The following is a 12,627-nucleotide window of genomic DNA, read 5'->3' as shown; positions in this document are numbered from 1 at the left end:
GACACAAAGTCAAGCCCGAGGAATAAGCCCTTATAGGGTTTTGAAATGATGATCTGAGGCAAAGGAATGCCAACCTGAAGAACCCTTCTAAACTACACAGCCACTATGATAAGCTCCAGGATTGACTTATCAGGCTTGGCTGGCTGACTTTAAGGAGGCCTCCATGAGCCCTGCCTCCTTGTGGTCACACTTCTGTGTAATTCCTCCCTTTCTTGAGTGTAGGTAGGAACTGCAACTTGTTTTTAATGAATGGAATGCAAAAACGGTGACGCGAGGTACATGATTGCATTTATTTGATTAAGAGTGTAGTGCCCATCTTGCTAGTCTCTCTCCAATGCTGGTTTTGGAAGAAGCAACTTGCCATAAATCCTACAGCCATAAGGAAACAAATTCTGCCAACAACCTGAGAGTGCTTGGGAGCAGATCCCTTCCCTGTCAAGTCTACAATGAGCACCTGGCCAGACATGTTTTTCCAGCATTGAGATCCCAAGCAGGCTACCCAGCTAAGCCATGCCTAGACTTCTGACCCACAGACGTTGTGAGACAATAAGTGTGTGTTGTTTTAAGCAGCTAAGTTTGTGGTAATTTGTTCTGCAGCAATAGAAAGCTAATGCCACTGGCCTATGCCCATATTTTCACTAAAGACTTTTCTTCTTGTAGACACTTTTACTTCTAAATATTCAAGTTAACATTTAGATCCCTTCTTCTAGCTATGGGCTGTTGAGGTTAAAATTACTCAAACTTTCTTACTGTTTGAGTAAAAATTAACCATGGTATTTTCCTCAATTTACACAATATTAATATTAGTACACTAACGCCAGGTGTGATGGCTCACACCTGTATTCCTAGTACTTTGGGAGGCCGAGGCAGGAGAATCATTTGAGATTAGAAACTCTAGATCGGCGTGGGCAACATAGCAACACCTTGTTCTACAAAAAATTTAAAAAAATACTAGCCAGGAGTGGTGGCGTGCATCTGTAGTCCTAGCTACTTAGGAGGTTGAGGTGGGAGGATCACTTGAACACAAGTGTTGGAGGTAACAGTGAGCTATGATCATACCACTGTCTCCAGGCTGGGCGACAGAGACCCTGTCTCTAAAGAAAAAAAAATTAGCACAGTAAAAGAGACGGTACTAAATTAGCAGAGGCTGCTTTTATTTACACAGACATCTTCAACCCCACATAGGCAAGGACACTGTATGTTGTGGCATACAGGTTTCTCTCCAACTAGACGGAGCTCTTAGAAGTTAGTGTCCTTTGGCTCCCCTCCAGGTCTTACACACACTGGATATTCAATAACTATGGAATTAAAACTGCAATCGCCTTTAAGCTTATTAATGGGATCTGGTTTCACTGTGGGTGGCACTTCCACTTTAATGCAATGATCAAAAACATTAAGATCTATGACAGGATGGATATTGGGACAATGAGCATGACGATGTCATTGTTGCCAAGCCAAATTTTACAAAAGGCAAAGGAGAGCAAAGGGTAACTAGAATGCAGAGGTTCTTCATCATCATCTTCAATCAGCTGTCACACAATTTCCCACTATTGAAACCCCCTTACAATTCTTACTTCTCCCCACCCCTCCAGGTATCTGAAATAGAAAAAAAAGGAAATAATTCTCCCTGAGAGATTTCTGCCTCCTTCTTTTTTCTTTTCAACAGCAACCTCAACTGTTGACAGAGGTTCCTTAGGATTCAAAGAACAATTCTGAAGCTGAAAACAGAATAGTCTGTTTTTGAATAAATCCTAAAATATTTTCATTTCACACCCTTGTTCCATGAGGAAAAAATTTACATAGACATGAATATGTTTTGTTCAGGCAGTGTGCAATAATAATGTTTAGGCCAAATTAGGTTTATAATTAGAAAACAAATGCTGGTTTGGTACTAAATTTAGGGATAAAATGAACCCATATCCACATTTGTACTTATAGACACTATAGCACAAAACACATAATCTAGCTGGCATCCAGTGTTTCTTGACTTTGGCTGAATCTCTGTTCCCCAGAACAGACTGTAAGTTCCAAAAGGTGGGGACCATGTTTTGGTCAGCTTTGGATTTCTCCAACACATCGCACAGTGTTCATGCAAAGAGCCACTCACAGAAATTGTCGAATTCACTTAAATAAGAAAACAATTTTGGCTGAGTACAGTGGCTCATGCCTGTAATCCCAGCATTTTGGGAGGCTGAGGTGGGAGGATGGCTTGAACCCAGGAGTTTGGGACCAGCTTGGACAACATAGTGAGTCTCCATCTCTATGAAAAAACTTTTAAAAATTAGCTGGATGTGGTGGCACACTGCCTGTAGTCCTAGCTGCTCTGGAGGCTGAGGTGGGAGGATCACTTGAGTCTGGGAGGTCAAGGCTGCAATGAACTGAAATCATGCCACTGTATTCCAGCTTGGGCGACAGAGCAAGACCCTGTCTCAAAAACAACAACAACAACAATAATGCAATTTTTATAAAATAGTTGATGACGCTTGCTAAGGTGGCAGTGACCCGAACCTGGATGTTCGAACAATGCCATTCTTACCCGTTTTGGAGTGAAACAGTGAAAGGGAAAGGACAAAGAATAAAACCAAATTAAACTAAAATCTCTAAGTCTACAGTAAAAAAGAACTGCAGCAGGTTTAGTCAGTGAAATTTTTTTTTTTCCCTGAGATGGAGTCTCGTCCTGTTGCCCAGGCTGGAGTGCAGTGGCACCATCTCAGCTCACCCCAACCTCCGCCTCCCAGGTTCAAGCGATTCTCCTGCCTCAGCCTCCCGAGTATCTGGGATTACAAGCACGCGCCACCACACCCGGCTAATTTTGTATTTTCAGTAGAGACGGGATTTCTCCATGTTGGTCAGGCTGGTCTCGAACTCCTGACCTCAGGTGATCCGCCCGCCTCGGTCTCCTAAAGTGCTGGGATTACAGGCGTGAGCTACTGTGCCCGGCCTGAAAATGGTTTTTAAAACGTATTTGAATGAAAACACTTTCTCACCATCTTTAAATAAAAACAATTTGCATTTTCCAATCGGAAGCTGCTGGGGCACTAGGACTCATGTGCTTTCTGCTCCACAGGTTTCAGATGCCACTGCACTACTAACTCCCCAGTGCTTTTGAGGCACGTGTTAGACATGTTCTCCTCTGTTGGAAGTCCTTGTGGCAACTTCAAGGGCTGGATTCTGTGACATAAGAAAATGTGTTTAGATAGGAGGAATATGTTCTAGTGTTCTGTATCCCTGCAGGATAACGACAGTTAACAATAACACAGTTTCAAACAGCCAGAAGGAGGATGCTGAATGTTCCCAACATGAAGAAATGATAAATGTCTGAGATGATGGATATGGATATGCCAGTTGCCTTGATCGGATCACTATACTTTATATATATTGAAACGTCACTATGTACCCCATAAATACGTACAATTATTACGTGTCAATTAAAAAAAACAAAATTTTAGTTTTTTTTAAAAAGTTTTTTTCAGAACATTAACAAAAAAGAAAGAAAAATGCATTTAGAATTACACTAGGCAATACATTTTAAAAAGAGAAGAAACAACAAACCTTATCAAATGCTTAACCACCTTCAATTTTGAATTCACGGAAGGGATATTCTTGTGAACTTGAGGGGTGTGCGACTGTGAACGACAACAACAAAGCAATGTTATCAACCAATCTGAAGAGCAGATAGTTCCATGTTTCAGTACAATGTTAAACTGACGGCTCATTCTAAGCCACATTTATAAATAAATTACCCTAAGCAATACGCAATAAATAATAAATATACACCTCAAAGTTTTAAAAGTATAAAATTGAAAGCAAATGTAAACAACACTAAAGATGATTAAAATAATTGCATACTTTTTCTAATCCAAGCATCTTTATTATATCTTTTCCCAATATGGACGTCTTCTTGTACTTTTATTCTGGTAACAATATGCAGTTTATGAGGGTTCTGTGGATCTCCACCATATTTTTCATGATCTTCAGGAGAGGCATGAAACACCTAGAAAGGAAATAATTATAAATGGTAAATTTCCAGCTTACACAGTTTCTATGTACCTCCCATTTTTTCTTAAAAGACACACACACATACACAACTCCATAATTATCTCATCCTTAATCATCATGTAATCCTCAACCTCAAATTGAACATTTCTATCAGTCTGATTACTCAGAGAGATGGAGTTTAACCTGTAGAACAAAGTAGGAGCAACCAATGACACTAAATAATTTAAATGCCAGGAGACTCTGTGAGCCCTGCTACGTGAGCTGGGCACTGGGCTGCATCCTCTTCCCTCCCTATTCTCAGGTGAAGAGCTGACTGTCAGGTGGGAAAACAAACATGTAAATTACAAGTGAAAATAAAACATAAATACTATAAGAACAATCTACAAAGTATTATGAGAATACAGGCAAATGACTAATGAACTCTGCCTATGAGGGATCAGAAACAGCTCCACAGAACTAATATTTGAATTAATTATCTAAGAGTCAAAAGGTCCTAAGAAGTTATCCCACTGAAACACTCCTCTAAGTGAACAAAATGTACCGAATAAGGATGTGTATTCTAACACTATTTGTAATACTGAAAAATTTTAAGGCAACCCATGTTCCTCACTAGGATAACTACATTATGATGTATCCATTCTAAATAAAATAATTAATAATAAAACTAAGTAAAATGATGCAAATATACAAATTCTTTTTTTTTGAGATGGAGCCTTGCCTTGCTCTGTTGCCCAGGCTGGAGTGCAATGGTACAATCTTGGCTCACTGCAACCTCTGCCCCCGAGGTTCAAGTGATCCTCTTGCCTCAGCCTCATGAGTAGCTGGGATTATAGGTGTGCACCACCATGCCCAGCTAATTTTTGTATTTTTAGTAGAGACGGGGTCTCGCCATGTTGGCCAGGCTGGTCTTGAACTCCTGACCTCAAGTGATCCGCTCGTCTCAGCCTCCCAAAGTGCTGGGATTATAGGTGTGAACCACCGTGCCCGGTGCAAATACACAAATTCTGATGTATCCTATGGGATACAATACTACCATTAAAATGAATGAGGTTTACTGTCTTTGCAGGTCTTCACATTGAATGATGGCCATAATATATTCTTGAGCCAAAACCAAAAAGAAATATCCATACAATTATGTGTTGTAAGCTGTTATGTGCATCATCTGTACCAAATACATGAGTGTGCATATGTGATATATTCTATAAATACTGTTTCTAAGACTCATATAAAATATATATAAAGGTCTCAAAGACATTAGATCAAGAGTCATACCTCTGGGGAATCAGACTGAGAAAAAAAATTGACCCCCAAAAAGATGGTATCTTAATAAAAAAGAATATTATTCAATGATTAAAAGTAGTTTTATAGAAATGTATATAGTGTAAAAGCATTCCTATTTCTCCACAGCCTTACCAGCATCTATTGTTTCTTGACCTTTTAATAATCGCCATTCTGACTGGCGTGAGATAATATTTCATTGTGGTTTTGATTTGCATTTCTCTAATGATCAGTGATGATGAGCTTTTTTTCATATGTTTGTTGGCCATATAAATGTCTTCTTTTGAGAAGTGTCTGTTCATTTCCTTTGCCCACTTTTTGATGGGGTTGTTCTTTCTTTTCTTGTAAATTTAAGTTCCTTGTAGATTCTGGATATTAGCCCTTTTCTTCTCCCATCTCTGTAGGGTTGCCTGTCCACTCTGAGGGTGTCCTTTTGCTGCAGAGCCTTCAGTTTAATTAGATCCCCATTTGCATTTGGCCTTTTGTCTGCCATTGCTTTGTGTTTTAGTCATGAAGCTTTGCCATGCCTGTGGCCCTGAAAGGTTGACTGCCTAGGTTCTTCAAGGTTTTTTACGATTTACACTATTGGTGGGAATGTAATATTAGTTCACAATTGTGAAGACAGTGGTGGCGATCCTCCAAGGATCTAGAAAGAAAGAAAAACCAGAAATACCATTTGGAAATCCAGCAAACCCATTACCTGAGGGGAGAAAGTATGCGCCCAAACGGAAATGACTAAAAATCATTAGTGCAGGTCTCTAGCTTATAGCCAGACATATGCAACAGTGTGGTAGCTGTCCATTAATTTACAGTATAACTTACCAATGGCAAAGACACCGAAATGCCAGAGCCACAAAGCCCATCAGTAGCGATAGAACTGGAACAAGAAAACGTGCGTTTGAGCACACATTATACACGCCTATAGGAAATACTAGCAACATAGAGAGACAACAGTAATGAGGAGCTAGCCCTGGACCGGGCACCGGAGTGGCCACATCCTAAATAGACAACCCAGGCACTAGTGTGGGAGTGCGGTATGGTAGGTTGTATCACGTGATACCTCAGGGACCGCTGTGATCAATCTGTGAGAGAAACCTTACCTAACCATCCTGGCTAACCACAAGTGAAACCTCCCGTCCTATAGAAGAAATAAAATAGATAACATCCTCACAGGGCTATTTAAAATTAGTCAGGCATGATGGCAGGCGCCTGTAGTCCCAGCTGTTTGGGAGGCTGAGGCAGGAGAATGGCATGAACCCGGGAGGCGGAGGTTGCAGTGAGCGAGATTGCACCACTGCACTCCAGCCTGGGCGACAGAGTAAGACTCTGTCTCAAAAAAAAAAAAAAAAAAAAAAAAAAAAAAAGAATGAGATCATATGCTTTGCAGGGACATGGATGAAGTTGGAAGCCATCATCCTCAGCAAACTAATACAGGAACAGAAAACCAAACACTGCATGTTCTCACTCATAAGTGGGAGTTGAACAATGAGAACACATGGGGAGTCGGGGGCAAAGGGAGGGAGCTCATTAGGACAAATACCTAACGCATGTAGTGCTTAAAACCTAGATGCCGGGTTGATAGGTGCAGCAAACCACCATGGCACATGTATACCTATGTAACAAATCTGCACATTCTGCACATGTATACCGGAACTTAAAAAAAAAAAAAGAAATGTATACAGTGAGAGGTTCATATTATATTACTAGGCAGAGAGAGCAGCTAGAGAAGCAGTGATTCATATGAGATGAATCACATCTTAAAACATATAACACAGATTGAACTCCTTATTCTACTCTTTCCTTCTCATTACTGCACTTGAGTAGTCTAAAAGAAAAAAATAAAACATACAACAGAGAAGGATGTGGAAGGAGCTCGCAGCAGTTATCTCTGGGTGGGTAAGATTAAGAGTATTTTGTGGTGAGTTTTGCTTGTTTATATTTTTCTAGGGATTTTGAAGAGATTAGAACGAGAAGGATGGTGGAGATCAGAGGAAGGGGTAGGTGTACTAAAGAAAGGTGAGAATATTTAAACGAACAGTATGAAAAAACACAAAATATTTTGGAAAGGCAAGTGGTTCAGGGTGGCTAATATAGAAAAAAAAGCATGAAAAGCAATGCAGGGGACGAAATTAAACTATGTGCAACCATGTTGAGCCTTTAGAAATTACTGCTGGCCAACATGGTGAAACCCCATCTCTACTAAGAATACAAAATTAGCTGGGTGTGGTGGTGCGTGCCTATAATCCCAGCTACTCAGGAGGCTGAGGCAGGAGAACTGCTTGAACCTGGGAGGTGGAGGTTGCAGTGAGCCGAGATCACACCACTGCTCTCCAGAAAAACAAACAGTCAGGGACTATTTTCCTGAGGTTTAAAGGTTTTCACATTGATCACAGCTGATGATCAAAACCACTGCCTTGCACATTTATTTTAAGTTCCAGGGCACAAGTGCAAGATGTGCAGGTTTGTTACACAGGTAAATAGGTACCATGGCAATCTGCTGCACTATTTGCTGCACTTATCATTCCATCACCTAGGTATGAAGCCCAGCATGCATTAGCTATTTTTCCTGATTGATGCTCTCCCTCCACTCTACCCCCACAGGCCCCAGTGTGTTATTCCCCTGCCTGTGTCTAGCCTTGCATATTTTAAATGAATGCCAACATTTGTATCTATCCTTCCAGAAACACAGAGTAAGAAACATGGACAGATATAAGACAATATAGTTGTGGAAAGGATAGCAGTGGAAAAACAATGACTCGAAAAATAAAAACGATTTTTTTATTTTGTTTTGAGACAAGGTCTCACTCCGCTGCTGAGGCTGAAGTGCACTGATCCGATCATGGCTCACTACACCCCGACCTCCTGGGCTAAAGCGATCCCCTCATCTCAGCCTCCTGAGTGGTTGGGACTACAGGCATGCACCACCACACCTAGCTAATTTTAAAATTTTTTGTAGACATGGAGTCTCACTATGTTGCCCAGGTTGGTCTTGAATTCCTGGACTCAAGTGATCCTCCTGCCTCAGCCTCCCAAAACGCTAGGAATACAGGTGTGAACCATTGTACCTGGACAAGATTTCTGATAAAAGAACATCAAGCACATTAAAGGCATCAAAGTAGTCAATGGTAATACTGTTTTATCTTTTAAGAAAAATCAAGGCCTGGCGCGGTGGCTCAAGCCTGTAATCCCAGCACTTTGGGAGGCCAAGATGGGCGGATCACGAGGTCACGAGATCAAGACCATCCTGGCTAACACGGTGAAACCCCGTCTCTACTAAAAAAATACAAAAAAAAAACTAGCTGGGCGAGGTGGCGGGAGCCTGTAGTCCCAGCTACTCGGGAGGCTGAGGCAGGAGAACGGCGAGAACCCAGGAGGTGGAGCTTGCAGTGAGCTGAGATCTGGCCACTGNGACTCCGTCTCAAAAAAAAAAAAAAAAAAAAGAAAGAAAGAAAGAAAATCAATGGGGAATGGTAGTCACCAAAAGCTAGGGAGAGGGGAAAATGGGGGAGTTACTATTATTATTGATTTTTGAGACAGGATCTTGCTCTGTTGCCCAGGCTGGAGTGCAGTGGCACAATTATAGGTCATTGCAGCCTTAACCTCCTGAGATTAAGCAATCCTCCCCACTCAGCCTCCTGAGTAGCTAGGACTACAGGTGTGTACCGCAACACTCATCTCATTTTTTTTTTTTTTGTAGAGACTGGGTCTCCTTATGTTGCCTAGGTTGGCAGTTATTATTTAGTGGATATAGAGTTTCAGTTTTGCAAGATGAAAAGAGTTCTGGAGATGGATGGTTGTGATAGTTGCACAACAGTGTCAATGTACTTCATGCCATTGAGTAGCACACTTAAAAGTGGTTAAGATGGTAAATGTTATATGTGTATTTTACCACAACAAAAAATATTAGGAACCCCTCGCCCAAAACAAATAAACAAAAAACCCAGGCTTTACAAAGCTAAATATAGTCTTTAACACACAATCCAGCAATTATGCTCTTAGGTATTTAACCGATGAGGTGGAAATTTATGTCCACCCAAAAATCTATACATGAATGGTTATAGCAGCTTTGTTCATTACTGTCCAAAACTGGAAGCAACCACGACGTTTTTCCACAGGTGAATGCACAAACTGTATATGTCCATGCAATGGAATATTATTCAGCAATAAAAATAAGCTAGCAAGCCACAAAAAGACATGGAAGAACCTTACAGGTATATTGCTAAGGGAAAGAATCCAGTTTGAAAGGGCTATATACCATATGATTTCAATTACATTACATTCCAGAAAAGGCAAAACTATGGAGATAATAAAAAGATCAGTGGTTGCCAGGGGTTGGGAGTTGGGAAGGATAAACAGATGAAACACAGGTGATACTTAGGGCAGTGAAACTATTCTGTATAATACTGTAATAGTGGATATATGACATTACCCATTTGCCAAAACCCATAGAACTTCACAACATGAAGGGTGAACGCTAGTGTGAACCATGGTATTTAGTTAACAATACTCTGTCCCGTTGGTTCATCAGTTATAGAGGACACTGTGTATGCTGCGGGGAGGGAGCATATAGGAACTCCCCATACTTCCCAATCAATGTTTCTGCAAACCTAAAACTGCTCTAAGACATAAAGACTACTAATTAAAAAACAAACAAAAACAGGCTGGGCACCTGTAATCCCAGCACTTTGGGAGGCCAAGGCGGGTAGATCACTCAAGATCAGGAGTACAAGACCAGCTAGGGCAACATGATGAAACCCCATCTCTACTAAAAGTACAAAAATTAGCTGGGTGTGGTGGCACAGGCCTGTGGTCCCAGATACTCTGGAGGCTGAGGCACAAGAACTGTTTGAACCCAGGAGACAGAGGTTGCAGCCAGCTGAGATTGCGCCATTGTGCTCCGGCCTGGGCAACAAAGCAAAACTCTCTTAAAAAAAAAAATTAAAACAAAAATAAATGGCGAGCTTAGTCAGTATTATCTAAAAGAATGATAGGTACACATAAATCAAATAGAAAAAGCTGAAAGATCCAAAGTAGCAATGATCGATATGGAAAGTGAGAATGAAGAGTGACACAGTGAGAGCCTGAGTAGGAAGACCCACTGCTTTCTCAGGACAATGGGGATACCAACACACATATACAAACCATAAGTAGGAATAAGTAGACTGAAATGATAAAAACCCACTACTGTGAAGGCCAGTGACACAAGTGACAGAACAGTTTTGTTTTTAATAATCATCATTTACATAAATCCCACTATGCTTTAAACTCTATACCACCACCTATATCCACATATAATTTAACATAAAATCTTTCAATATTACAAAAATAGGTACCACTTAAAACATATTTTTTAGAACAACACTAACATTAAAAAAAAAAAATCAAACTTTGTTCTTACTTTATCTGGAATTCTTGATTTGGTGAATTTGTGACGAATCCAATCTGTACAAATGAGAGACTCCACACCTTTTGTCACCATCTAAAATATGATATAAATCATTTGTTTTTTAGAATTCTATCTAGTACAGAAATCCATACCCACCAATCTTTAGGTAACAGAAGTCTGTTCCAACCTACCCTGTAATTATTAAAGGTATATCTTAGCGCCCTAGCTGAGTGAATGCATCCCATCTAAGCACTAACACAATACAAAGGTAAAAGCACATAAATATACTTTTAGACCATGGATTGGTAACTGTTTTCTGTAAAGGACCAGAGTAAACATTTCCAGCTCTAGAGCTATGTAGTCTCCATTGCCAAAACTCAGCTTGGCCATTATAGGGTAAAAGCAGTCGGACGATATGCAAACAAACAGGGGTGGCTATTTTTTTCTTTTCTTTTTTCTTTTTTTTTTGTTTGAGGTGGAGTCTTGCTCTGTGGTCCAGGCTGGAGTGCAGTGGCGTGATCTCAGCTCACTGCAACCTCCACCTCCCGGGTTCACGCCATTCTCCTGTCTCAGCCTCCCAAGTAGCTGGGACTACAGGTGCCCGCCACCATGCCCGGCTAATTTTTTTTTTGTATTTTTAGTAGAGACAGGTTTTCACCATGTTAGCCAGGATGGTCGTGATCTCCTGACCTCATGATCTGCCCACTTCGGTCTCCCAAAGTGCTGGGATTACAGGCGTGAGCCACGGCGCCCGGCCGAGTGTAGGTAGTTTTCAATAAAACTGTTATTTACAAAAATAGGTGCCAGGCTGAATTTGGCCTAGAGGCCACAGCTTAGCAACTCTTGCTCTAGAGAATGTGCAATAATTCACATTTAACAAGACAATATGAAAGAAATCCAAAATGAGTTTCCAGTTTCCTTTCTAGTTCTAACAATGTCATCATTCCCAGTTCCTATCTCTTGTTCCTGCTCTACACTCCTCCAATCCCACTTCTCTCAGGCTGCTGAAGGAAAAGGATTCACTGCCAAGCTTTCATACCAGGATACTGCCGTGGGAATGGGCAGCAGTCATTCCCATCACTCCCTCCTAGCATTTCCTGCATTGCAGAGATGGCATAAACCACTAGAAGACAGGCAGTGGGCTGAGTTCTGCTGCCTACCAGCTGTGAGACATGAGACACTCTCTCAGAGGGTCCGTTTCCTCAGCTCTAAACAGGAAATCATATTGACCTCCCAGGATTAATCTGAGGTTAAGGTAATATATATAAAGCCCCTTACATTGTTGTCATCTGTAGCCAGGATCAACTCAATAGGCTCATCTAGGCTCTGGCCCTTATGAGCAGATGAGGCTGCACCACTGCACTTTCTAAAAGCCTAGAAGGAGATACATGAAAATACTAACACTGATGGTCTCCTAGAGATTATTTATCTTACTTCTGATTTTCCATATTTTTCTAATATTGTATTATTGAAAATGCACTCCTTCCATAATCTAGGGGGAAAAAAATCTAAAACTTTAAGATTAAGACAGACCAAGGGGAATCAATGACAGCCATTTTTTATTGGCATGTTTTCCAGAAAAAGATCTTTTTTGATTCTAGATCTTTAGGGATAAAACAGCAGTTAAACCATAAATAAACAAGATTAACTCTCAATATCCAAAAAATATCGAACAGGAACTGGTGAAAGAACTTAACTTTGGGTGGCTGGGACAGGTGGATCACAAGGTCAGGAGTTGGAGACCAGCCTGGCCAATATGGTGAAACCCCTGAGTATATGAAAAATACAACAATTAGCCAGGCGTAGTGGCAGACACCTGTAGTCCCAGGGACTCGGAAGGCTGAGGCAGGAGAATTGCTTGAACCCGGGAGGTGGAGACTACAGTGAGCCCAGATAGCGCCAGGGCACTCCAGCCTGGGCAACAGAGTAAGACTCCATCTCAAAAAAAAAAAAAAAAAAAAAAA

The 12,627-nt window shown here is 40.9% G+C and overlaps 1 protein-coding gene across 1 annotated transcript in view; it reads right to left on the bottom strand.

Moving 5' to 3' along the window:
• Positions 1-1,132: 1,132 nt before the first annotated feature.
• MRPL30 (mitochondrial ribosomal protein L30) overlaps positions 1,133-12,627 on the bottom strand; it is a 17,638-nt gene continuing 6,143 nt past the window's right edge. Inside the window, 6 exon segments of the mRNA XM_017861372.1 lie at positions 1,133-3,171; positions 3,553-3,626; positions 3,850-3,884; positions 3,887-3,913; positions 3,916-3,994; positions 10,676-10,756. Of these exon segments, the coding sequence (XP_017716861.1) occupies positions 3,039-3,171; positions 3,553-3,626; positions 3,850-3,884; positions 3,887-3,913; positions 3,916-3,994; positions 10,676-10,756 (429 nt within the window). The 3' untranslated portion in view covers positions 1,133-3,038.

Source organism: Rhinopithecus bieti, unplaced genomic scaffold (genome assembly GCF_001698545.2).
Source record: "Rhinopithecus bieti isolate Rb0 unplaced genomic scaffold, ASM169854v2 scaffold_61590, whole genome shotgun sequence".
NCBI lineage: Eukaryota > Metazoa > Chordata > Mammalia > Primates > Cercopithecidae > Rhinopithecus > Rhinopithecus bieti.
This window is presented reverse-complemented; position numbering and strand designations above follow the sequence as displayed.